The sequence below is a fragment of the Serinus canaria genome, chromosome 6 (genome assembly GCF_022539315.1).
Source record: "Serinus canaria isolate serCan28SL12 chromosome 6, serCan2020, whole genome shotgun sequence".
Taxonomy (NCBI): domain Eukaryota; kingdom Metazoa; phylum Chordata; class Aves; order Passeriformes; family Fringillidae; genus Serinus; species Serinus canaria.
In genome coordinates, this window is record NC_066320.1 from 22,331,958 (window position 1) to 22,356,413 (window position 24,456).

Genomic DNA, 24,456 nt, shown 5'->3' on the forward strand with positions numbered 1-24,456 from the left:
GTTCCCCTTGGCCAGCACAGAGCACTCTAAAGAATCCAACCCTGGGTTTTGGCAGGGTGCTGCATGCAAGGCTGAGCTCCTTGGGGAGCAGATCCCAGAGCAGGCTCACTCCAGGTTACTCTTGTTTCCAGGACAAGCCCTGTACAGACAGAGGGCCTGCCCATGAATGACAGCACAGCAATGCAAGGCAGGTGAGTGCAGATGGACCTCAAGAAGAAACAATTTGCTTTGGTGGCACCATGTCTAGCACGAGCCAAACCCACCAAGCCTTGGGCAAAGCCAGTGGTGGGGTCACACCTGGAGCACCAAAGCACCACGGCCAGCCCCACGCTGACAGATCTCCATCCCACCAGTGGGAGCGGGGCCACTCTGGAAGTTACAGGGACCCTTCCCCAAGCATCCACATGGGGACACGAGTCTGGAATCATGCACAAGCCACAAGAGCTGCTCTGCTGCACCTGGGATGGGAAAGCAGAGTGGAGGACTACACTCCTTACGACAAGGCAAACAATGATCTCTCATAAATGAGTAACAGCACTGCACGATGCTGGGCGTCCTCACCTTATCTCCCCTGCACAAACAAGCCCTGAACTTTGCCTGCTGCTTGGCTCCTGACGTGCCAGGGAGGGAGCCGGGAGTGTGCCTGGCCAGGATGGCAGGGATGGTGTTTATCACAGGGCCGGAGTGGTGCTGCGAGCCAGCCCCAGCTAACATTAACCATCATACACAGCGAGCCAGCACAGGGGGAAAACAAAAATATATATTAAACTGGGAGGTTGTGCAGGGCTCCTGGCTGGGCAGGGGGGAGCAGCCTCCCATGCTGTCAGGGCTGGGCTCTTCTGCTTTTTCCAGTGAAGCAGCTACACCCATTTCCAAAGGCTCCTTTGACCGAGATCAGATGTAACTTTGTCCTTAAGAACATTTAATCAGTTACGTTGTAAGAGCCAGTTAATATTTTACTCAAAGAGAAGGGCTGTTCCAAGATTCCCTATTTTTTTTTAATTTTATAGTTCTTATTTTTCATACCTAGGGTGGGGGAGAAAAAGCAAAAAGGAACTGAAACAATCCTTGGCTCCCCTCAGGTCAATACCCTGGTCTGCAGCCACAACAAACACCCCCAAACCCATCACTTCCCCCTTGTCAGGGTGCAAGTTCTAAGCTCAGGGTGAACCCGAGGGCTCAGGCAGGAAGTAGAGGAGGTCTTAATATGTGGGACTCACCACCAGGGCTGGGGGCAGATGGATTACACAAGTCCAGCACTTTAACGAGAAATAGAAAAAAGCTGGGAATGGAAACACCAGTTTTCTCTGGGGAAGGGAAACAAAAAGGGGAGATGAAGAGGCTAAAAAGCAGCAGCAGCTCCAGAAAAGCTAGGAGTTTTAGAGAAAAACTCCCCAGAAAAGCCCACCCCATTCCCCAGTAATGAGCTCCCGAGTCCCTTGGCACCTCACCTACTTCCCAGCACAGGGGGGCCGACATAGGACCTGACGGTCCAGCCTCAGCTCCCACTGAGGCTCCCGTCGCTGGCTGGCGACGCTGAAGAAGCAGGACGGTGGATGCAGGGCCCAGGCACAGGACTGACAGACACCCTGAGAGGGGCGAAGCCAGGAACCAGCCGCTCTACTCACAACATGCAACATCCACAGAGGCAAAAGCCCACCCTCCTACCAGAGGCTATCAGTGCTCCTATGGGCTTGAGCCACAGCTCGCAGCACGGAGCCGGAGCCAGGTACCGTCTCTCACCAGTGGGATGTGTTTGCTGGTCCCTGGGGAATGCAGGGAAGCCGTGGGGTGGCAGAGGCGTGCAGGCGTGGGTGAGCGCGCAGGGGAGCGAGCGAGCCCCGGTCAGGTCTGACTGGGTTTACTGGGTCACCACGGAAGCTGTGTGAGCATGACTGTGCTGGCCTCAGCCTCCCACCGGCAGCCAGCCGGCACAGCACACCCAAACGGGCTGGCCCAGTCGGCACCTCCTTAAAATCCCCATGATCAGCGTCTCTGGAGGAGCAAAAAGCTTTTGATGAGTGAATTTCACACTCTCACCAACCTGGATCTGGCCAAAGAAAGCCAAAGCTGCCACACACCTCAAGAGCCACTGCAGCAGGTCATTCTGTGGGCATAGAGCCCCTTCCCACTGCCCCATGGTCCTCAAAGTCACAAGGCAGCAAAACCTGGGAGCACAAGGTGTTTGCAAGCTGCACTGCAGGGAAGCTGTGGTGTCTGTGGGGTTGCCAAACATGGAGGGACCACAGACAGGGTCTTACAGGACCCCCATAGATGTTTCCTCATCAGCACAGATAAAAATTATGCCAGCTTTTTAATTTCAGAGGAACTCAGGAGAAAGAATGGAAGTGGTGCATGGGAGCAGCACTTCTCCAGCTTACCCTCAGCATCCATTCTGGATGGCAGGACAGATTTGCGGAGTAGAATAAGACATTTCTCCATCCCACCCCTCCCTAGACAGCTTGTGGTTGTTCCACCAAGATCTAGTAAAGCCCAAGCAGGCTCCCAGAGTGGCTGCTGGACATTCCTCCTCTCTCATGGGCTGTTCTCCTTGGCATCACAGACTACTACAAGCAAGCACTGCTGGTTTCCCAGTGGGAGACAGGGATTTCCAGTGGGTCTTCTCTGGGTTATGGAGCTGCAAAACAGCCTTAACAAAATCCCCATCAGGCACTGCACCATAAGACACCACTTTGCTTTTTTATGGCAGCCCAGCCTGGGCACTCCAAACCCCATGCAGCCAATTCCACTCTACTCACTGGGGCCAAGCCTGGCACATCCCCCTGCAGCCCACTGTCGCATTCCCACTGTCACTGAACTGTTCCACCCTCCAGGAGACTGCTCAAGGGGTTCAGCTGAAACAGCCCGACCCATTCCTGGCACGGGCTGAGGGAAAGGCACCTGCCCCAGGGGATGATGAGGTGGGGAGAGCTCCAGGCTGCCAGGCGTGGGAACAGCCAGTAAGTTATGGGAAGGGAGACAAGCCTGGCCCCAGCCTGGATGTGAGCGCAGTGCATTTTGGGCCCCTCTTCCCTGGAGGCGGCAGACCTTGGGTGGGAAATCCTGCGAGATGTGGGAAGAGGAGCCGGGATGGAGGTTGCCAGGCAACTTTAATTCAGCCCTTGACGAACTTCCAGCACTTTGCTTCTGCTGCAGAGCCCAACCAGCAAATAATAAAACATCAGATCCACCCCAAGCCCATAGTGTCCATCCATTTGTTCAAGGAGTTTGCTCCTGGCCTCAAGCCCAGATTGTCCTGCAAGGACATGGGTCCCCCGTGGCAGCACCCCCAAAGGCCAGCCCAAAACAAGCCACTGTTCCCGGCACAGATTTGCAGGGGCAGGATTTGACCCGTGGGACTGAGCTGGCGCTGCTGCACAGATATTTCTCAACCAGACAGGATTTTTGTCAACAACACAAGAAAAAAATGCAAACTTGCCAAATGCCCTCCAGGAAGAGGGGACCCGTGCTGGGTCAGGGAGAGAAGGAGCACAGTGACCTCCTGGGAGCCCCTCCCTGGGTTTATTTTTGCTTTCTTTAAACAAAACCATGCCTGACCCTGAGGTGCTTCAGCAGACACACACTAGAGCTTCCGCCATTCAGGAAGCAGATGTACTTCTCCTTTACCCAAATTTGGGATTCGGGCACAGAGAAGGGGAGGAAGAGCTGCAACATCAGCTCCTCTCACAGAGTATCCTGCCCTGCTCCCAACGCAAAGCCCCCACGCAGAGCACAGCCATCATGGAGCCAGGGAGGCGGGTGGGAGGCTCCTGCAGGCCATGGGAACAGGCTCCAAATTCCCACAGCAGTCCCCACCAGCCACCAGCAGAGGAGAGCACCCAGCTCTGATCCCAGAAATGTCACGGCAGGAAGGAGACGTGAAGTAGCAAAGTGATGGATGGGAGAGAGAGTAGGGACAGTCGGGGATATGGGACAGTTTAAGGGGTCCCAGTGCTGGAGGGAGCCAAACATCCCTGGAAAGTCAGGCTGAGCAGTCAGCAATAAAACTAACAACAGCCCAGTTTCTGACAGATTTGCCCCCCACCCCTGCCAGCACCATGCCTTTATTACCATCTCCCTGTTGCATTCCTGCGGGGAATGTTGCCCACCCCACAAGGGGCAGGGATATATGGAGTCCTCCCTGCAGGGCTGCAGGGATCAGGGTGTGTTAGCTTCTCCCAAGCTCCCTGTTTTCACTAATCTCACAAGAACTTGTTCCTCTCCTCCATCAGGTCGGGTCTGATATGAAGCAGGAGATTCAAAGGGGCTGCCAGGCAGCAACAGAGCTCAGTGCCAAGTCCCCATGAGAGCTATCCAGCCATTCCCATCCAAACCCACCCAAAAGAGTCCAACCAAGAAAATAAGGAAAGCTGCTCTGCCCCTGTGCCATGGCTGCCAGGCACAGGGACAGCTCTGCTCCAGCTGCTCATGACACGACACCAGCAGGACAGCAGAACAGATCACTCCACCACTGCCCACCCAAATGGAAAACCCACCAACACTGTCTGTTAGCTGAAACAGTTCCTTGCCTGGATCCAGAGGCCTTGGCAGGAGATGGTCTGGAAGGGTGCAAGGAGGGGAGGCTGAAGGGCAAACCCTTGCAGCTCAGTGCCTGGACCAAGAGCACCAAGGGATGCCACAGCCAGCCCAGACACAGATCCCCTGGACAGAGCAGCAAAACTCCCCTCACAGGAACAATTCCTCACGTGCTGGAGGCCATTAGCTCTTGCAGGACAGCAGTGAGGACACAGTCTCTCTGGCTTTTTCCTCTCACACAGCACACCTCTCCCCCTTTGTGCTGGAAACACCACAGCAGCAGCCCTGGGTTGACCCCACAGCCTGGGAGCACCTGAGAGAACAGCAGGGAGTCGTGCATCAACCGGGAAGTGAAACCGGATGGTGCTGAGACTTTGTGGCCTCTCTCTGACTTCACTCTCACGCTCCAATCCAGGACTGGGGGAGGCAGAGTGCAGCCATTCAGCCCTGAGATACGGGATGCTGATCCCTGGGGCTCCCACCTCCCCCATCATTAGGCAAGCTTGGTGCTAGCAACATCACCTCCAAACCCCAACACGCTCCATCCGTTTTTCATTTGCAGCATGACAAGCTTCGCCGCCGGCCGGCAGCCCCTCGGCAGCCTGGACAAACGAACAGACAGACAGCCCTCCACATCACAGCAAATTCTCCCAGCAAGGGGGCGTCTGCATCCAAGTGGCTCAGCACTGGATGTGATCTGCAATTCAGCCTTCAAAGGCTTTGTGGCTGAAGCACATTGTCTCCTCAGCAGAAGCAGCAAAATAATTGTAGAATTAAATTCCCAGGAACAATTAGAAAGAAAACATGAAAAAAATCCCAACGCTAAATGTAAAAGGACATCTCAAAGCCAGCAGATTTCAGGGCTTTTTAAAGCATCTGAATCCATTTGCCCATCCCTGTGGCTGCACTGTGTTTCATTTCACTGGGCTCATACAATGCAAGACACGGAATTAACTTGGGTGTTTGTTTAGAGCCGGTTTGTCTTTCAGTTATTTTCCAAAGCCAGGTTTGAGTTTCAAAGATGTTTCTTGGCAATGCCTGGGGTTCCCACCGTCGGGAAGGTGCGGGGCTTTCCCAAGGGGAAACAGAGGCTCAGAAATCCCACACAACCACACAACCTGGGGTCCCCTTGAAAGCGGGGGCAAGAGGTGGAGCACAACCCAGCTTGTCTGCAGTGAACATGGGACTTTCTGCTGCAAGCCTGTTCCTCTCCCTTTTATTTATTCCAAAGATAAACTGTTTTCTTTTCCAAAGTCCAGCAAAACCAGATGATAGGAGCAGTTTTAGGGCTTCCAGTTTCAGCAGCATCTTCTTGTTTCCTTTGCTTTCCCTCCAACAAAGCTTCAATTCGGGGTCAAACCCAATTTTGATATTCCACTTTGCATTCAAAACTGCACAGCACAAAGAAGTAACATCTGGCCTTTCCCACAGTTGTTTGCATACCACCAGCTTTGCTGCCCCAAAATCAGATCCCCACATTATTTACATGGGCTGGGCTTTGCAACAGGCAAACAGTCGCCCTCTGTCAGGTAACGGAGGTGGGATTGTACCTAGAGGGATCTTTAAGCAACAAGAAAAGCAGAACCGAGGGCACACCCTGAATCACAGGGCTGCATCCCGGCCCCCACACATGTTACCTGGTGCCTGAAACCCTGGGCCCCCTTGGTCTCTGAACAGCAGAGCTCAGGCCCCAGAAGGAAGGAGGGGGTGGGTTTGGTGATGACCTTGCTGTGGCAGAGCCCTCATGCTTGTAAATCACGAGGAGCTGGTGGCACAGCCATCCAGGAATGTCTGGGGGGGGCGGGGTACAGAAAAAAGTCTGGGGGCATCACCTCTCCCCTCTGAGAGGCAGCAGGTCCCCAGGACGGGCCCCCTCTCACAAAACCACCCATCACATGAGGTGCTTCCCAACAAGTCTCATCAAGATGCCAAGCAGAGCCGGCGGGCAAGTGCAAGGAAATTCCCCACACGCGGCCAGGCGAGGCTGGCACTGTGTCTCCCTGCACCCGCCGCTGCCCTCCTGCACGGGGCCGGCAGAGGCCCCCTCACCAGCCTTGCTAAGCACACCTGCATGCTTTATCCCGGCACATGACCTGCCAGATTTGCTGAATAAACCTCCCAGCTCCAGCAAACCCGCTGCATTCCTGGTGGGTAAAGTGGTGAAATGTTCATATAGATGCTGGAAAAGGCAGGGGGGGAAAACAAAGCCTCATCTGCAGGAGCTGAAAGGGTGGTTTGGATTTGTTGGGTTGGTTTTTTTCCCCCTCAGGTTGCAACACAAAAACAAAGTCCTGATATGGATCTCTCCTGCTGGGGGGCAGCTCCCTACCCCTTATCCCTCTGGGCAGAGCAAGCCTGGCCAAACCAAGATGAAGCACAGACCTGTCCTGCAGGGCACACACACAGCATCTGCGGCTGCCAGGGTCACCCTGCCCAGGTCTGGGGTTCAGGTGGGGGGGCCCCAACCAGCACCTGCCACAGAGGGAAGCAAAGCAGCCAGAGCCCGCAGTGGCAGCCCAGTTAGCACCAAAAATGCCGCTGTTGTTATTAATAATTTCCCTGCATCTAAGCAGAACTGCACTCCTCATCCATTTTGGGAAACCTCTTTATCTGAGGAGACTGGGCTTTTTGGCACTCTAAGAACCTTTTCATGGTTCCCCCTCCCACTTCACGCTCTTGGTTTAAAGGCCAGGCACAAGTCACTGGCCCACCTGGGCACTGATGGAGAGAGCAAAGAGAGCCCCAAATTCCAGTGCTGCAGGTACTTTCTACCTTTGGATTAGCACGAAGATGCAGAGAAGCCCCCAACACTGGCTGGACTGCTTTGCCTGGGGCTATCTGCAGCCCCCACAGCAATGCATCCCAAGGAGATGAATCTCAACGAGTCAAGGCTCAGACAAGCCACATTCCATGACCACCCCCTGATTTCCAAAGGGAAGGAGAGGGGGCAGGGATTGCACTGCACCACCTGCATGAGGTTTAGTACCTCATTCCAGCCATCTGAAACACCAGCTGACCCCAGGTAATGCTTGGCCTCCCCAAACACCCCCAGCAGTTCTCATCCCTACAGACCCCTGATCCCCCCAGCCTGCTGGGGAAGGAAAGGGCAGTATCCAGCCCTCCCTGCCCAGAGCCAGTGCCCTGTCTGTCTGCAACTCCTAGCATCGTGCTCCCCCCCACCCCCAGCGTGTTCCCCCATCACTCCTACCCAGGTCCCCCAGACCCACCTCACTTCACACCCCAAACCTGTCCCCAAAGAAAGCTCCTGCACTGCCACTACATCCAGCATATCCCACCTCCCCTCCTGCTTATCACCCCCAAATCCTCACCTGCATCAGACCTACCCTGAATCTCTTCCCCTGCTGCTTCCAAGGTTCTGCCCTCGTTTCCCCAAATGCATTATTCCCTGGATTTCAACCACAGCAGGTCAGAGCCCTGCTCCTCTTTTTCTGGACCCTTCCTGTGAGCAGCACGCACACCCAGCACCCCAGAACCTGCCTCTGGACTCAGCACCCGGATCCAGCACCCGAGCAGACAGAGCCAGCATTCCAAACCCCGCTTGTGGACCCCAACCAAGACCCGGCACTCCAGATCCAACAACCCAACCCTGCCTGTGGATACAGCAGTCAGACCCAGCACTCCTAATCCTGCCTGCGGACTCAGCAGCTGGGATCCAGCGCCCCAAACCCTACCTGTAGACCTAGACCCGACCCTGAGCCAGCACCCCAGGACCCACCAAGCGATTCAACACCCGCACCCAGCACTCCAGATCCTGCCCGTGGGCTGATCACCCGGCCCCAGCCGTGTGCACGCAGTACCCGCACCCAGGGTACGACCCAGCTTCCCGGATCCTGCCCGCGAACGCGGCGCCCAAACCCAGCACCCCCCTGGCCTGCGGACCCGCACCCGCCCCGGCCGGCGCTGCTCGCGTCCCCTCGGTACTTGCCTGGTGCGGTGGCGCAGCAGGTGCGGGCGGCACGGCAGGCAAGGGCAGGGTTCGGCTCGGCTGGGCTCGGCTCGGCTGGGCTCGGCTCGCAGCGCAGCCCGGCTGTGCGCGGCCGCGCCGTGCGGACCGAGCCGCGCCGGGCCCCGCACCGCCCCCTGCCGGCAGCGTCCAGCGCGGGGCCGCCAGCCCGACCCGCAGCGTGGGGCCGCCAGGAGAAGGAGGAGGAGGAGGAGGAGGAGGGGAACGGAGCAGGGCCGCCCCTGCCTGCGTTGCGTGGAAGCAGGTGGCAGCATGTCCCTCGGCAGAGTCGCGGCAGGCAGGGACGGGATGCTACCGTGCAGCCCCCGGTCGGCCCCCTACATGTAGAGTGGGCCGGGGGCTCGCTCAGCACAGGTGGTTTGGGTGATGCAGGGCCCAAAAGCCTGTGTGAATTCCCTTTGCAAAGTCAGAGAGGCAAAGGGCTGATATTGTGGATATAGTACGATGAAAAAGCATGACTGAACACGGATAAGTGCCATCCTACTCTGCCAGCACAGCAAGCACACGCTACCTGTACCATCACACCAACGCCCCCAGGCAGAGGCACCAGTGTCAGCACAGCACAGCCCCTCGCCAGAGCCATGGTGCTCACTAAGGTGTCTTGCTCCTCAAAGTCAGCCCAGCATCCTGCACTGCATGCCTGAGTCAGGCACCATGCCCCATCTTCTCCCTGCTCTCAGCACGTCTCACCATTCATGCATGGCAGAAGGTTGTTTGGAAACACAGGCAGGTAATGGTTTCTCTGGGGCCCTGTGTGGAGCCTTTTTATCCTGGGTGGCTTCTGCAGCTCCTCCCCATGTGGAGCAGCTGCCAGGTCCAGGCCTGTGTTTGCTTTTCTTTCGTAAGCTTCCAGCACCTGGCCAACCCTCCCTCCTCAACCCTCACAGCAGCAGCAGGCCTCCCAAAACCAAACTCTGAGCCAACATTGTGTGTAATCAGCAGGTTGGATCTAGGGCAGTTGGAAATCAGCTGGAGCAGGAGGTGGGGAAATACTGTACCTGTGTATGCTGAATAACAGCTCTCCTGGAGCTGGCAGGGTGGCCGGGTGATGCCAGCCTGTGGCTACAAAGCCATGTGGTGCCCAGTCCCAGCACCATCACCTCTGGATGCCCGTTCATCCCCTCCACACCAGCCTGTCCCAGGAGTAAGGTCGCCAGGAAGGGGACAAAGACCACCCCAACCCCACAGTCTGCAGACCTGGAGCCAGACCCATAGCAAGGCATAGGGCTGAGCAGGTTGTGCTACAGTTGCTGAGCATTGTTTGGGAATGAGGGTCAGCCCTAGCTGAGATTCCACCACCTTCTGGACCTTAAAGGTCAGTAAAGATGGCAGGGCCAGGGTGTTCCTGAGGGGAACCTCACTAACGTGCCATTCTCAGGGCCTCTGACTGCCAGGATCCTACCTCCTACAAACACTGTAGGTGGGAGGGAGGGTAACAGAGGTTTGAATCTCCCCAGCCCTCACCCACCAATGGGTCTCAGCTGAGAAGGGACTCATCCTAGTGCTCTTGATGGCAGGTGGTTCTGTCACCCTTGCACACACTCCCCAAGCGGCCACCACCCGCTCTCCCAGCATGATATCCCAAGGCCCATTCCTTGGCCCCACTCTCAGAGCAGACACTACCCACCTCCTGGAGCACTCCCCGCCTTCCCGCCCTCGCCTCCTCTGTGCTCCAGAGGCTAATTACCATTTCCTCCTGTCCTTGGGCAAAACCCCAGCGTCTCCTCCATGCCTCACCTTGCCTCGCCCCTCTGCCCACCCTGCGGAAGTGGGAGGCCCACGCACCAGGAGCCAGGCAGGGATGTTCTTGGCCAGCCTGTCTTACCTAGGTTTGGGGTGTTCAGGTGCTGCAAGGCAGCTGGTCCTCCACAGCCTCTCCAAACCCCATTCCCTACCTTAGCAGAGGCACAGCTGGAGTCTGTGGGGCCACTTATGGGGAGACCTGGTCCATGAGTGCTGGGGAAGGGGGTGCCCGAAGCTCCCCCTTACCCAGGACACTGTGCCCGTCCCATCCTGCAACAGCACTCCCTGCCTCCCACGTGGCTGGAAGCCGAACCCAGCACAAATTGGAGCTTCTTTAGCTGCTGGCCTTGCAGTAGGATAATTAGTGCATGAGTGCAGAGCAAGCTGAGCCTGGCGCGACCAGCACTGGGCTTTTACAGGCCCGAGCTTGCGAGGCTTTAATTAATTAACACGAGTCATTGGCAGCTGGAAACAGATCTATTTTCAGAGCTTTGCCTGCTCTGCTGCCCCCATGAGATTAACTGAAGGAATTTAGGGCTCCAAGAGGCTGAAGGCCAGGACCTTCCTCTTCTTTGCATGGCTTTCCCAAGAGTCAGAGAGGCACTTTTCCAGGCAGCAGGAGCCCAAACAAACCCAACCCTCTCCTGTACATGTATCTCTCATATCCATGGATTGGTTCTGCCAAGCAGGGAGGTCTGGCTCCTGCTTCAACCCTAGTCCAGAGCCAGGAAGGTGCTGGAAGGGGAATTTCCTATTGGGGCAGCTCTAGAATCATAGAATCATTAAGGTTGGAAGTGATCTCCAATATCATTGAGTCCAACCTTTGACCAAACAAAACCTGGTCAACAAAACCACAGTACTAAGTGCCATGTCCAGTCGATTCTTGTACATCTTCAGTGATAGTGACCCCACCCTTGTGCAGTCCATTTCAATACTTAACAATTTCAGAGAATAAATTCTTCATGATGTCCAACTTGAACCTCCACTGGTGCAGCCTGAGGCCATTTCCTCTTGTCCTATCACTTGTTACTTGGAAGAAAATGCTGACCCTCACCTTACTACAACCACCTTTCAGGCAACTGTAGAGAGTGACACGGTCTCTCCAGAACATCCTTTTCTCCAGGTTAAACAACCCCAGCTCCATCATCTGCTCCTCATAGGATTTACCGCCCTACAACTCCTATCCCAGCCCAGGTGCCAGCCCAAAGCAGGGGACCCTTTGAGTCACGGCATGGTGCCTTGGGAAACCCCCCTCCACAATACCATGCCAGATTTTGTCTGTAGTGCTCTCTCCCTGTTACTCCAAATAGCCTTTAGGAAAAGGAAATGTTTTCATGCCCTCATCACCAGCCCAAAGACTGGTTACTGTTTAATTTCCTCTTGTTGTCAGTTAAACACCGTGTCCCACAGAGAGAGGACCGAGTAGAGCAGGCTCTGCCGTGTCACAGCCCCACCCGTGCATGGGCCAGCCACCCAGCACAGCCCAGCCCCACCACTCCGGCACATAGCAAAACCAGGCAGATGCCAAGAGACAGAATTTTTGAGTTCACCTGTTTCTGCCACACAACTCTACCTGTGGCAGCCAGCAGAAAAGGGCACAGACAGCCCCTTTCTCCCCCCTGATGCCCAGGGAGGCAGGGCAAAGCCATGGCAGCTCTCATGTTTCACTTGGCACCACACCCCCATCCCAGCCGGCATCCCAAATGATGCGAGGAATTATAACAGGGCCACGACACCGTGAAATATTGATGGGATTAGCGCGGATCAGCTCTCCCAGCACGCATGCTGCACTCGCCCCGAGCTGGGAGACGGCGACCTGCCTGCACTCAGGTTGCAGCTCAGCGCCCGGGGCAGCAGCTGCTCCCTGCCAGAGACACTTCCCCAGCCACCACCGGCCTTCAGCCTTCCTGGAGGGATGTGCAGACCCCTCAGAGCACACAGTGACATGATTCAGGGTGCTTAATGCATGACACTGCTCTGCCTCAAGTGCCTCAAGGTTGGCTGGGGATGAACCTTTCTCTGGCTTGGTTGTAGCTCGGCACCAACAGTCACCCTGGGCCCCAAGGGACCCTCACCTTGCCTGCAGTCCCAAAAGGTGCCAGCCCCCAGCCCTCTTGCCCCCTCTCAGGCTGATCCGGCACAACCAAAACCTTGGTGGATGTCCCACGCACAGGTGTCCAGGGTGACTGTCAGAAGAACCCCCACACTCCCCACTGCTCTATGTCCCCTCTCCCACTACTGGAAACCAGGTTTGGTCAGACAGAGGATTTCATTATGGATCAGAGAGGTGTAAAGAAAAACAACTTAGCAGGATCAAATAGCAGCCAGGATTAAATTAGAAATACACTGGCAGGGTGCACACCATGGGAGCAGCAAGTCACAAAGGGTTCTGTTTTGGGATTGCAGCACTAGCAGGGCATTGGTGCTTATCAAACCCACAGGGCTGACCAGGATCTCCAGCCTTTGGTAGGAAACTGCTTCCTAAGGCAGGCCTGGGTTCTGCTCAGCAGTACCTGCAGCCTGTCTTTCCCTTGCCCCAGGTAAGAAAACTGAGATAAAACTCCAGATCTGGGATTTGGTTTGCCATCCTCTGTAGTCCGAGAGGCAGCAGGCATCCAACCATTTCAAGCTCCTCTCCAGACTGGTTTAAAAGCCAGCTGGGAGTTACAAAATCACGGTGCTCCAGCCGCTGGGGCTTTATGAAACCCACAAAGGAGTTGTGAAACGCAGGCTAAGGCCGTGCCAGCCCACACCGCAGCGAGAGGCTTGTTATAAAGGCAAAACCACCAGCGGAAAAACGAGTACTTTCCCCTTCTGACATGAGCAAGTAACAAGCAAAACAGCCTTTCTCCAGGCCCCTCCATCCTTCAGCTACCCTGTGAGACCTGCACTGCTGCTTTACCTGCCTCCATGGAAAAAAAAGCCCCATGGGGAGCACACCAGCCCCACACCACAGGAGAGTCTTCTGCTCCAGCACCCACCACCTCATCAGTCTCCTTTATCCACCACAAGAGCAGCCTGCCCAGATTCCAGGCCTGCACATCTGTGAGGAGCACAGGAACAGAAAAGACCACATGGTGTTGCCTGGACTCCGACAGCAGCACTTGGGCCTTCCCAGCAGCTGAGTACACACTCACCAGGCTTGGCTTTATTTCTTGAGAGCGTCACGGACTCATCAAGCCAAGGGTGATGCTCCACAGATTAGGCCCGGGAAAAAAAATATTCCAGTGGGCACAGAGCATGAAAGGCTTGGGAGCCTCTTCCCTTCAAGTCATTGAGCAAACTTTCCAAACCACTGTTTCTTCAGGCTGAGAGCCAGCGGGGAAAATTACAATTGCAGAAGAATTTGTCTGAGAAAGTTATAAGGAAATGGAAAAGGGCAGGGGCAGACCAGAAGAGCCAGCCTGTGTTGCAGCCCCACCAGCCCAAGGCTCAGCTTCAGGGAGGGATGGGACTTTTCCCCCCAGCTCAGTAGAGCACAGAGTTGCTGCCTCCACTTCCTGCAAGATCACATGCTGCATTTCTCCTCCCATAAATGCTTGACAGTGGAAATTGGGATGTTCTGCCCAAGGCCATTTGTTGATGAAGGCTGCCAGGTGCCGGCAGCCCCAGCCGCAGAGCCAAGCACCGTGCCAGGGCAGATTTTCTCAAGGGAGAAGCAGCTGAGTCACAGCAGCCTGCGATCAGTTCCCACAAGCCCGGCTGCAAGAGACGCACGGGAGTTCACGGAGGACAGGCGCTCGCACAGCGAGCTGGCAGGTTTGGTTTGGTTTGCTTGTCTGCAAACCTCTCTAAGGCAGCGGAAAGCATCTCCCTGGCTCCGGATCTGTCGGCAGCGTGCCCTCAGGGAAGGGCTGGTGAGACTGCGGGAGGGCAGGGTCCTGACCTGCCTTTCAACCAGGCAGAACTGCTTTGGGATGTTCCTGCAGCATGGGGGGAAACGCCAGCAGGCAGTGGGAGTTCCCTTAGAAAATGGAGTTTTGAAGCTCATTGTGGGGTCTTGTCCCAGCTCTGGGGCAGGAGCAGGACAAAGGTGGCTGCAGACAGGGAAGAGACAGAGGCATAGCTCCAGGAGAAGGGATTTACTGGGCTGGACAACCCCTCTGCCCCAGTAAAAACAGGCAGGCTCCAACCTGGCCAGGGAGCACAGGGCTGTCTCTCTCTGCAGTGAGGCACAGACCCTGTGTTTCCCCTGCAGGGCAGGTCAGGTCCCTGCCACACACTGCCTAGAGCAGTAACACAAATACCTGGGGTTGCATGAGGGATGGGATAAGACTGGTGGCTATTAAAAGCTGCCCTTTTGGGTGAGCCGACCTGCACCCCCCAGAGCTGAAGCCAGGAAGGTGTTATGGACCCCAGCATCCACCCTTTGGGCCAAGCCACCAGACAGGATCCATGTCCCCATGGCTTCACTTTTTCCTCTCTGTGTCACTGTGCCCAAGCAATCTCTCTCCCAGCCTCCTCCAGCCAAATGCTTGGATGACCCGTGGGCATCCTACCCCTCCTTCCCAGGCACCGAACCCCTACCCTGCTGTCTCTGCCACCAAAGAAGAAACAACCCCAGCAGTGCAGTAAATAACCCCCACACACACAGCAGAGCCCTGGCAAGCAGAGCTGGGCACATCCATCACTCTTGCAGTTTTTCTTCAGCTCTGACACTTTGATAGGGGCGAGGGGGTGGGGAAGGAAAGTAGCTTCCAAAATTTATGAGCTAGGATTTAAAAATACAGTCTCCTAGAAGCACTGCAAAAGCCAGAGATGGTGAGGGCGAGTGGCTTAGAAGCTGCCTTTAGAAACAAATGCAAAAGCTGTGCCTGCCTTGGAAAGAGGGACTCGAGAGACCTGCATGGCTGATGTCACAAACCATGGCCCCAGTGGGATCTTTTTGCAAGTCACAGCTCTCCATGCTGTGCATTACAAGTAAAGTGCAAGGTAGAGGTAACAAATGATGGCCTACAATCCCTCCAGCCCAAAGGGTAATGTCACCCTCAGTGCAGACAGGATTTGGACTGTCACCTTCAATCTCCCAGAGTTTCTCCTCTACATCCCTGACCTTCCACTGGCACATGCATAGCCACCCTTCCAGCCCTTTTGGAAACAGATCCCCCTTTATGCAAAGAAAAGAGCTTGTAGCTGTAAATTTAGCTGAAAACATCTCTGCCACAGGAATCATGTATCAAATAATAAAGCCAAATGAATGTCAGGAAGAGCAACCACAATATTGGAGTCCTTGGTCTTTACAGATGGACTGTCCCTCAGCAGGGTGCTGCAGAATGAACAGCTGAAAAATGTTACCCAGTCATTAAAAACATCTAAAAGTAATTTAGGCTGAGTGACAATGATGCTCAAAGCAAGTTGTTTGTCTGCATTGATAAAATGAGCTATTTCAAGCTTGCCTTTTGTTGTAGTTTTCTGTTGAAGTGGGAAAGGACTGAAAAACGCTGAGCTGACAGCCTTGCCAGCAGAGCCCTGGTGCTGTGGCAGTGCTGTAGGGAGCATCACCATGAGCTGCTCTGATGCCCCCTGCCATCACTCTCCCATATTCCCTGGAAGGATGCTCAGAATGGTCCGGGAAGATGGTCCCCAGGGCCACCACAGCATCTCTGCTGCATTACAGTGCCATTTATGATGATGGTTTTGCTATGGAAACATCTCCCTCCTAACAACAGATCTGTCAGCACATGTCCCAAAAGCAGACCAGCATTCATTACATGGTAATTTTTGCTTCCCTGTGATGGAGGAGAGGGACTTATCCTTCCCATGCTTTTCTTAAAAAAAAAAAAAAAACAAAAAAAATACCACCAAAAAAACCCAACAAAACCAAATGTGAATATCTGGGTTCACCCATCAACAGCATGGCATGAGCCCAGGGTTCCTCTAAAATCTCCTCGTAACCATATTTTTGGTAGGCTCTTTGGACACACAGAGCACTTCAAATGCCCAGTGTTAAATATTTCAGGTGAAACATAACTCTTCTAAGTGCAGCCAGCCTTACACTGAAGCTTCAATTCAGTGAAATTTCCCAGCAGCCTTCAGGAATTGATTTGCTTCTTGCTGGTACCTTCTCTCTGTGCTGTTCAACTGAGTTAATGTATTCCAAAACCTGATTTTTTTTTTTCCCTCCCCCTACATAATCAGATTTTTGGAGGCTGCAGCGAGATGCCTTACAAGCAGTTTTTGTCCTTAGGTGTTTTCTGAGCGGGCTGCATCCATCACGTCCTGGTGCTTTAGCACTTCTCTGTACGAATGGTTCGTTCAAGAGTCAGCTGAATTCCTTTGATTCATGTCCCTGCATATCCATATAGCTAATTTACCTTTATTAAAAGAAAAAAAAAAAAAAAAAAAGGAAAGGAAAGAAGAGGAGCTATTAAGAAGGACAGTGTCAAGGCCAGCAGAGCAAGTGCCGGAGGGCTGGGTTAATGAGCTGCGTGGTTGCTGCTGTCCAAGTGCCCAGGCTGGCTGGAGCCAGGAGCTGCTGGCCCAGCAAGGCTGACTCAGTCCCTCACTGGGCAGACACAGGCTGCAGGGCCCTGCACCCCCCTTTGGAGTAGTCCCTATGCTTTGGGGTCCCTGATTAACCTCACTTGCTCCAGCCTCCTCCCTGGTATTTTCCAGAGGAGGGGCCCTGCCTGTGTTCAGCTTGGGCCAAGCCCCATGCCCAGCCCAAGCTGCATCCCTGTGCTTTGGGGAGAAGGTGAAACACAACTATGGGGATAAATGGATTTGCCCTCACATCTCACCGGAAGATCACTCTGTTCAGTCCCACGGGCCAGACAAGGGTGCTGCCCCTCTGCTGCCTGTGCTAGCAAGGCCACTGAGCTGTGCCCTGGCAAGGACACTTCCAAGGAGAGGGAGCAGGGATTTGCAAGTCTCTCGTCACAATCATTTATTCTTGTCATTTCTGACCCTCAGGGTAGGAAGAACATCAGAGCACTGCAGGCACAAAACAACAAACTTTGTAGGTCATATCAGCGTGTAAAGCACCATTAGGATCCACAGCACGAAGCATGAATAATACTTCCTTTATTCCATCATATACCTCAACGCCCTTTAAATAAATGCAAATGTTTTTTTGTGGACGAGGTTTGTACGAGACGCCTGCTTGAGGACTCAGGGCTGAAATGGAGCTGGAGCAGTAATTTTGCTCTCCCCCAGAGAAGTCAGAGTGTCCTCAGCACTATCTGATAGGCTTAGTGACAGTCCAAGCCAACCCAGGCAAAAGAGCCAGGAGAACACTGTAAATCTTCCTCGCAGAGATTTATGCTCTACCCATTAAACCAGAACCACAAAACACATGTCCTTCCATACTGCCCTCCTCTCTCTGAAGGACACCAAGGCAGGAAAAAACTTTGAAGGACTGCAAGCTTGGAAAGAGACCTTCAAGAGCCAATCACATTGTTTCTGAAAAGCCACCAACAATCAGCCTCGACGGCTTAAATCCTAAAATCCTTGCAGCAAATTATGACCTCGATTACTAAAAATGATCAGATAACGCAAAGGCAGAGAGAGATGCGCAGTGAGTCATCGCCCCCAAGCACTTGAACTCCCTTTGGTCTCTGCCGGAGTGGGGTGAGGTTGCCCCCAAGAGGCAAATCTGACACAGCAAGTAGAGAGGGAAAATGCTGAATTGTGCTCTAGAGGTACCACATAGGAAGGATTTTTTAAAAAAAATCTCCTCATCTGCTCTTATTTGTACTTCTTCCTAGCTGCAAACATCTGTGGATGGGGTGGGAGGGGAGAGAAAGGAGGTCAGCTCTGGCATGTGGCTGGCTGTGTTCTGCTGGAGCTCCTGAACCACACAACTCGTTTTCCTAGTCTCACTCACAGGGTCATTAGAAAGATCAAAAAATGTCACTGAGTTTTCTTCAGCCAAATTAAACATTTGACCCCATACACCTCACTAGGCTCCTTCAGAGCAAGGGCTGGCACCACCTTCAACAACAACTTCTGTCTCAGGAGTGGATGGAGAGACAGAATGGTGGACACGATGGACTATTTGGAAAGTGAGAGATGACATGAAATCCCTCAGCTGTTCACATAAGGCATTAACACCACACTGGACCAAATCCTAGCACCTTGCAGGGGGGGAAGGAATGGGACAGATATCTGGGATATCTCCCCAGCACATGCTCCACCCTCCAGGGATCAGCAGCCTGAAGCTTTCTCAGCCAGGGAGAACGGCTTTCATTTCACAGACCCCTGCTGCATTTTTCTGCCACAAAATGCTCTTTGAACCTCTAAGCTTTTAGCATCCACAACATCCTGAGGCAAGCAGATCCCCGGCTCCTGTCTCCTTTTGTTTGCTTTGAGCTTTTCTGCTAATAAAAGAACTATGGAGTCTGAAGCCGTATGACAGAGCGCCATTGAATGGCTTCTCCTTATTTGCCCTTTTTCAGGCCATTTGATTGTTAAGCTCTCCATCTGACTTTCCAACATTACAACTATTTCAGAGAGATGCAGCCGACTTAGGGCCACTACAATTTATTCCTGTCCTTTACACACACACACACACAGAGACACCCTCACAAAGGGCTAAACCTGTGACAACCACCGATTTAACCATTCCTGCAGCTGCTTTTCAAGAGGACACAGTTTAAACATCCAAGCACCCGGGGTACTCACTGCTCCTGCACCAGGCTCCTTGTGGGTCCCCCTGTCCTGCTCAGCCGGAGAACATTCCCGCATCCCCAGCACGAGCCCCTGCCGCAGCACCTCAGCTCCCTGTCAGCTCCAAACTGGAAGCGTCATCTCCAAAATTACTGTTGCGCTGCCTCCTGCCAGACTCTTAATTAGAGGAAGGCTGACACAGTTTCTCAGCAAACGGCGTTCGCATACTGCGGGAAAAACAGAATGAGGGCAAGAGGAAAAATGGGCTAATCAGAGAAAATCAGCTGGAGGGAAAACACGTTGCATTGTGCAAACCTTACCATAACAATGCTGGAGAACAAAATACTGGCGGGGGAAAATGGGTTAGTACACAGGGGAGGCAGGCAGCGCTTCACAAAGGTGAAGGAGAGCCGATATGCAGTGCAGCAGCTCAGCCTCCTCACCTGGCAGGCCTCTCCCCACAGCCTGGTCAGGGCAAGGGGACACGCTCAGTTTCCAGCATGCAGATCAATGTGTCTGAGAGCCTGAGCGATGCTGTCTGCAGAGCCCACGGCTGCTCTGCATGATTTACACTGCCTTTATAAGAGCCTGCAGTGTGAATAAAGCATCAAACTGGATGCCTTGCCCCCCTCTCCCCACCACCGCCCCTGGCAGCTTGAAGCTATTGTTTTTATTTCAGCTGCAGCCTGGCGCTCAGTCCGGAGAGGAAGGGGACCCTCTGCTCCTGCATCTGCTCCGAGAGCCAGGAGTTTCACCAAGACTCGGGAGAAGAGAGCCTGAAACCCAGAGGCAAAGCCCCGGAGCTTGCGTGCCCAGCCCCAGCTCAGAGCGCTCACTGCTCTGAAGGACTCCCCGCAGCACAAAAGCTGCACAAATCCATTTACCGTTTCTGCTCCTCTCTGCGAGAGGGAAGGAGCATCGCTCGCCCGGCTTCAGGCAGCCTCAGCTGCAAATGCAAACCCAAAGGGAAGCACTGGGACAAGGGTGTGTGAAAATGACCCCTTTATCCACCCCGACACACCATGTGGGCCAAACCTGCCTTGAAAAGCTTTAGGTTTCCCCCCAGGCTGATGGCAAAGGCGCTTTGATGACAATGAAGGGAACAATTCCAGTGGAGTTTCCATCCCCTCCCCTGTGACCTCCCTACAGGGAACTGGGAGGTGGCAGGGAAGCTGAAGGAGGTGAAACATTAGCAGCATCTCACCACGCAGAAACAAGGGAGGCATTCAAAAAAGTACAACAAATCCAAACGCCACTTAGAAGCAGCCTTAAAGCATAGGACTGACTTTCTCCAAACAGATCAAAATATCAAGATGGAAGATGCAAATGTTTTTCTTCGCTCACCGCTCAGCCTTACTCTTGCTACCAGATAAAATACTCCCTTTCAAATTCCTGACTGCAAAGGCGAGAAAGCGCTGGCTGAAAAAAGCATCAGCCAGGCAAAACTAAAAGCCTCCCTGCAAAGAGAAGCCCTTCAAGGAATTCACTTTTCCTAGGATCCTTCCCACCAGCAGCCCACGCCATTCCTCAGCACTGAAAGCCCTTTTCAACACGTGATAAGAAGGGGCCCTGCCAGTAAAGCTGGCAAAATATCCACAAGGCAAAACTTGAAGGAATTTCACAGCCTAGGGGGAATATGGGGAAAAGGGCAATTAAAGGAATTCTGATAAGTTAAACCACAAGGAATAAGCTAAATCCACTAATGATTGTCTGACCTCTCTGGGCAGCTCCTTTGGAGCTCCTCAGCAGCTGCTTAGTCTCCTACAAGCTCACCAAACCCCTTCCCTGCTCAAAGTCAGCCGGTCCCAAGAGCCTTTTCTCTTTTTCTGCATGCAAAAGAAGCACTAGTATGCCAGTGGAAGCAGCTGCCCCTCAGGCAGGGGGTCGTGTTTCCCACTGGGGAACTTTAGGCAAGAAGCATTTTCCAAAAGCTCATAAACCCAATGAATAGGACCCCAGAAAAATGAGGAGGGTCATCTCCAGCAGAAACCTTTCTGATTTGCCCTTCTCAGTAAAACAAAAAGTCACAACCACCGCAAACCAGTGGAAGACAAACCAACAAAACACCAAAACAGAAACCCAAGCAAGGGATACTGTGCTATACATACAGTTCTCCTGGGAAAGAAAACAGAAGACCAGCATTAGTACTGGAGCTCCAGTATTCCTGCTAGAGATGGGATGAGCAGAGGAACCCAGCTACCTGGAAGTAGTTGCCTGAATGCCCACAGCAGCACAGTCTGTTGCAGCCCCTGTGCCCAAATGTTGGCCCCCAGGACTGGAGCTGGACAGTGCTGAGCAGACACCTCTCATGGAGACAGACCTGGCTTTCTGTGCTCAGAAAATCAGCACAGCAATTTTATTCTGAAACACTTGCCAGTTTCCCATATGTGAATCAACTCTCAGTATTAAGTCTTTTTCCACACTGAAATCCTACCTCTAAAATGCCTTTGCAGCAATCTAACCAGATCCTCCACCAATAACAACAACACACTTCAGATATTCCAGTCACCTCCTTTTCCCAAAGACATTCTCAACTAAATCATTATCTTGGGGACTTCAGAGAGTGCCCATAGCTGCTGCATCAATGAAATGTCCTACTGACCTTCAGCCAGACCTACCTGCACATCATTAATCACTTCTGAAATCCCCATCCATTACCAAGTTCCATAACAGGAACAGTGAGAATATGAGATGCACAAATAGTTTCACTGCCAGGTTTCTTCATCTTTAAAACCAGAAGTGTTTGGGTTATTTTAAGCCATAGAGAGGCTTGTCATTAAATTAAAAAAAAAAAAAAAAAAAAAAAAAAAAAAAAAGGCAAGGAGCTACAAACATATATTTTACAACCAGACTTTAATTTTTTTCTGTTATTGCTGCAATAAAGTGCACCTACTTCCACATGAAATGTGATAATTGGGCTCTCAATATAGCCAATGCAGTATCAAAAGATAGACCTCAAGTGCAAAATGCTTCTCTGAAGACATCCAAAGCAGTTAAGACCTTTCGTGTGCAACAGCCTCTTGCAGGACAAGGAAACAGCCTTTTCCAGTGCATGTAAATCCTGGCTGAGGGACAGAAATGAGTTGGCAGAACACATGGGCAGCAGGTTTGCTATTTCACTGCCAGGACCCTCTTGTAAAGACCCTGTAGTGATGCTTGGGAATCATCTCTGTAAGGATTCTGATGAGCACCAATTTAACCCACACCTAGCTCTTGAGGAATTACTCCTCATCTACAGAACAGATGGAAGAGAAGTCCTGACCAGGCAGGGGTGGGGGAAGAGGGAGAGTGCTGGAACAGGCATTAAGCATGAAAACACAGGACTGGCTGAGCTGAGAATGATTTCAAAACTGTCTCCATCTATAGTGAGCTAATCAGCTGTGAAACCAAGAATTGTAACATCTGCCCATAAGAATAAAATAGGACCTGTGGCCATTTGTTTTTTGTGAAATAGAGCCCATTTTCTCAGGGGACATTTAACTAGAAATGAGTGTCTGGTTTTATTTTTTCATTGTTCTGTTAAATGAAAGTAAATATCAAAGTGGCTATTTTGTGTGGAAAAACCCTCAGCAGTTTCAACATGCTTTGAACTGCAGTACAAAAGCAGTTCATCTAAGCTCCTCCCCTTTCCTTCTTCAAAATATACAGTCCAACAATGTCAACTTTACACAGTAAGAAAATATATACACATTAAATACAGTAAACATTCCACATTTTTTACCTTTATACAATATTAGTGAAAAAAATAAAAACATTAATAAAATTACATACAATATATTCATCAGAGTAAGCAACTGTTACGAGAGGGGAGGCAGATGAGCTATCAAAGAGCAAAAGATGACATTGATGTAACAGTGTAACACTTGAAAAAAATACCATTTAGTATGAATTTGCAAATCTAATAGATTTCCTCTAAGATGTGTCCATTCCATAGCTGTTCTTTTATAAGTAATACACATAATTAAATTTGAAAGTTTTGTAGTTGGCAGGTTTTTTAAGCTTTATTTTACATTCTTATCATAGAGAATTCCATACAAGACAGGGTAATCTACAAGAATTAAAACAAAATGGTATTATAAAATACACGTGTTGATGTTATTAAAAATCTCTTATTATGGGAATCCCCATTGGTGTTTCTACCCAATAACTGAATTTTTTCTTCCTATTACATCCATTCTACAAACACAAACCACAGTGTAAGATTTAAGTGATAGCATTTGTACAGAGAACACAAAAGGAGATCATACCTTCCTCTGATTATTTCATAAAAAGCTCCTGGAGCTTTGAGCACATATTGCCTGTGCAGCAGGACTTCACACCAAGGAATTCAGTCATCATATGGCTTTCACAGTCTTTACAAAGGTAAGCCAAATGCTGTTCTCTAATCTCCACTGAGATGATATTTTATTCTCCATTTAAAGAAGGTACAACTGCTGTATTTTGTATTTTTAAAAGACACTGGATGTTCATACCAATTCTGCTTGGCAGATTACCATGACTCAGCCCACATCTGAACCACTTCCTCACCTGCTCACAACAGGTCTAACACTCCTCCTGAACTCACATTTCATGTCACAGGGCAGCTCTTTCCCAGCTAACCTAAAACAATGCTTGTAGGTATGTGCTGGCAAGAAAATAAATACTTACTGTTATCAAATAGGTCTTGTGATTAACAAGGGAAACAAGAAAACTTCTCTCAGCTTTCAATACAGTAAAATATTTCTAGCCAGTGCTGATAGGGCTATAGGAACAGCTGGGGTTTTTTCAGTTGATCCACTTCAATTTTTCAGGAGTAGAGTACTTGTAGTAAAAAACAATGTTAGTCAAATCAGATTCTCATGTGTCTAGAGCTTGTCTGAATCAAGCTCAAGTTCTAATTCAGGTGACTGATTTCTTCTGTTCCAAATAAGGTGAAGCTCCATTCATTCTATATCCTCCTTGATTTCAGTTTCTGCTATTTTCCCTTACCTAGGAGAGATTTCATGAATCTGGCTCCCAGAAGTCATGCAGTTTTCCCTAAAGAGTAAAAACAAATTAGTATACAAGTCAGAAATCCAGTGTCAGAAGAAATTAGTAGAGCAGGCAAGTGCTTAGCTTGGGAGCACCACAATGTGCTGGAAAAAGTCCCTGGAATTTTATTCTGAAACACTTGCCAGTTTGCCATATGTGAATTAACCCCAAACACCTCCAAAAAAACAATTCTGAAAGAGCCACCTCATTACCAACATTCATTTATTGCTAAGCAAATTTGTAGCCATGTGTTACATGTGTCACTCCTTGCTCTAGAAAATGAAATATCACACACACTAAACACAATTTTTTTTTGCACATTGTTGGGAGGAATTAATAGTCTTTAATAGTTTTAAAGTGGAATCAATACTAGGCATAATGTATAATTTAAATTTTATGTAAACAATACTCTGCATTACTGGAAAGCTAAGCTTTTCCAAGAGAGATAGTTTTATGTTCCAAGACAGAACTCACACAGGTGGTCTGATCACATTACAACAGAAACCTTACAAGCCAAGGCTAGAAGAAAGAGCTCTGAACTTTGTGTAGCAGCAGAAATTATCCACCTATTCTAC

General features: G+C 51.5%; 2 protein-coding genes across 6 annotated transcripts in view; both read right to left on the reverse strand.

Moving 5' to 3' along the window:
• Positions 1–19,033, reverse strand: part of SEMA4G (semaphorin 4G) — a 29,053-nt gene extending 10,020 nt beyond the window's left edge. For 2 of the 5 annotated variants that reach the window (XM_009087230.4, XM_018910667.3), the window contains exon 1: positions 18,887–19,033. The gene's annotated coding sequence lies outside the window, so the exon portion shown is untranslated. Of the gene's footprint in view, positions 1–1,451; positions 2,075–8,482; positions 8,577–9,211; positions 9,287–18,886 lie in introns of those variants that run through there. The other 3 variants (XM_050975987.1, XM_050975985.1, XM_050975986.1) reach the window with 3 other exon arrangements.
• A 2,672-nt stretch (positions 19,034–21,705) lies between these two features.
• The window catches only part of SLF2 (SMC5-SMC6 complex localization factor 2), a 29,623-nt gene continuing 26,872 nt past the window's right edge, over positions 21,706–24,456 (reverse strand). The window contains exon 20 of the mRNA XM_030241187.2: positions 21,706–23,887. Within this exon, the coding sequence (XP_030097047.1) occupies positions 23,852–23,887 (36 nt within the window). The 3' untranslated portion in view covers positions 21,706–23,851. The remainder of the gene's footprint in view (positions 23,888–24,456) is intronic.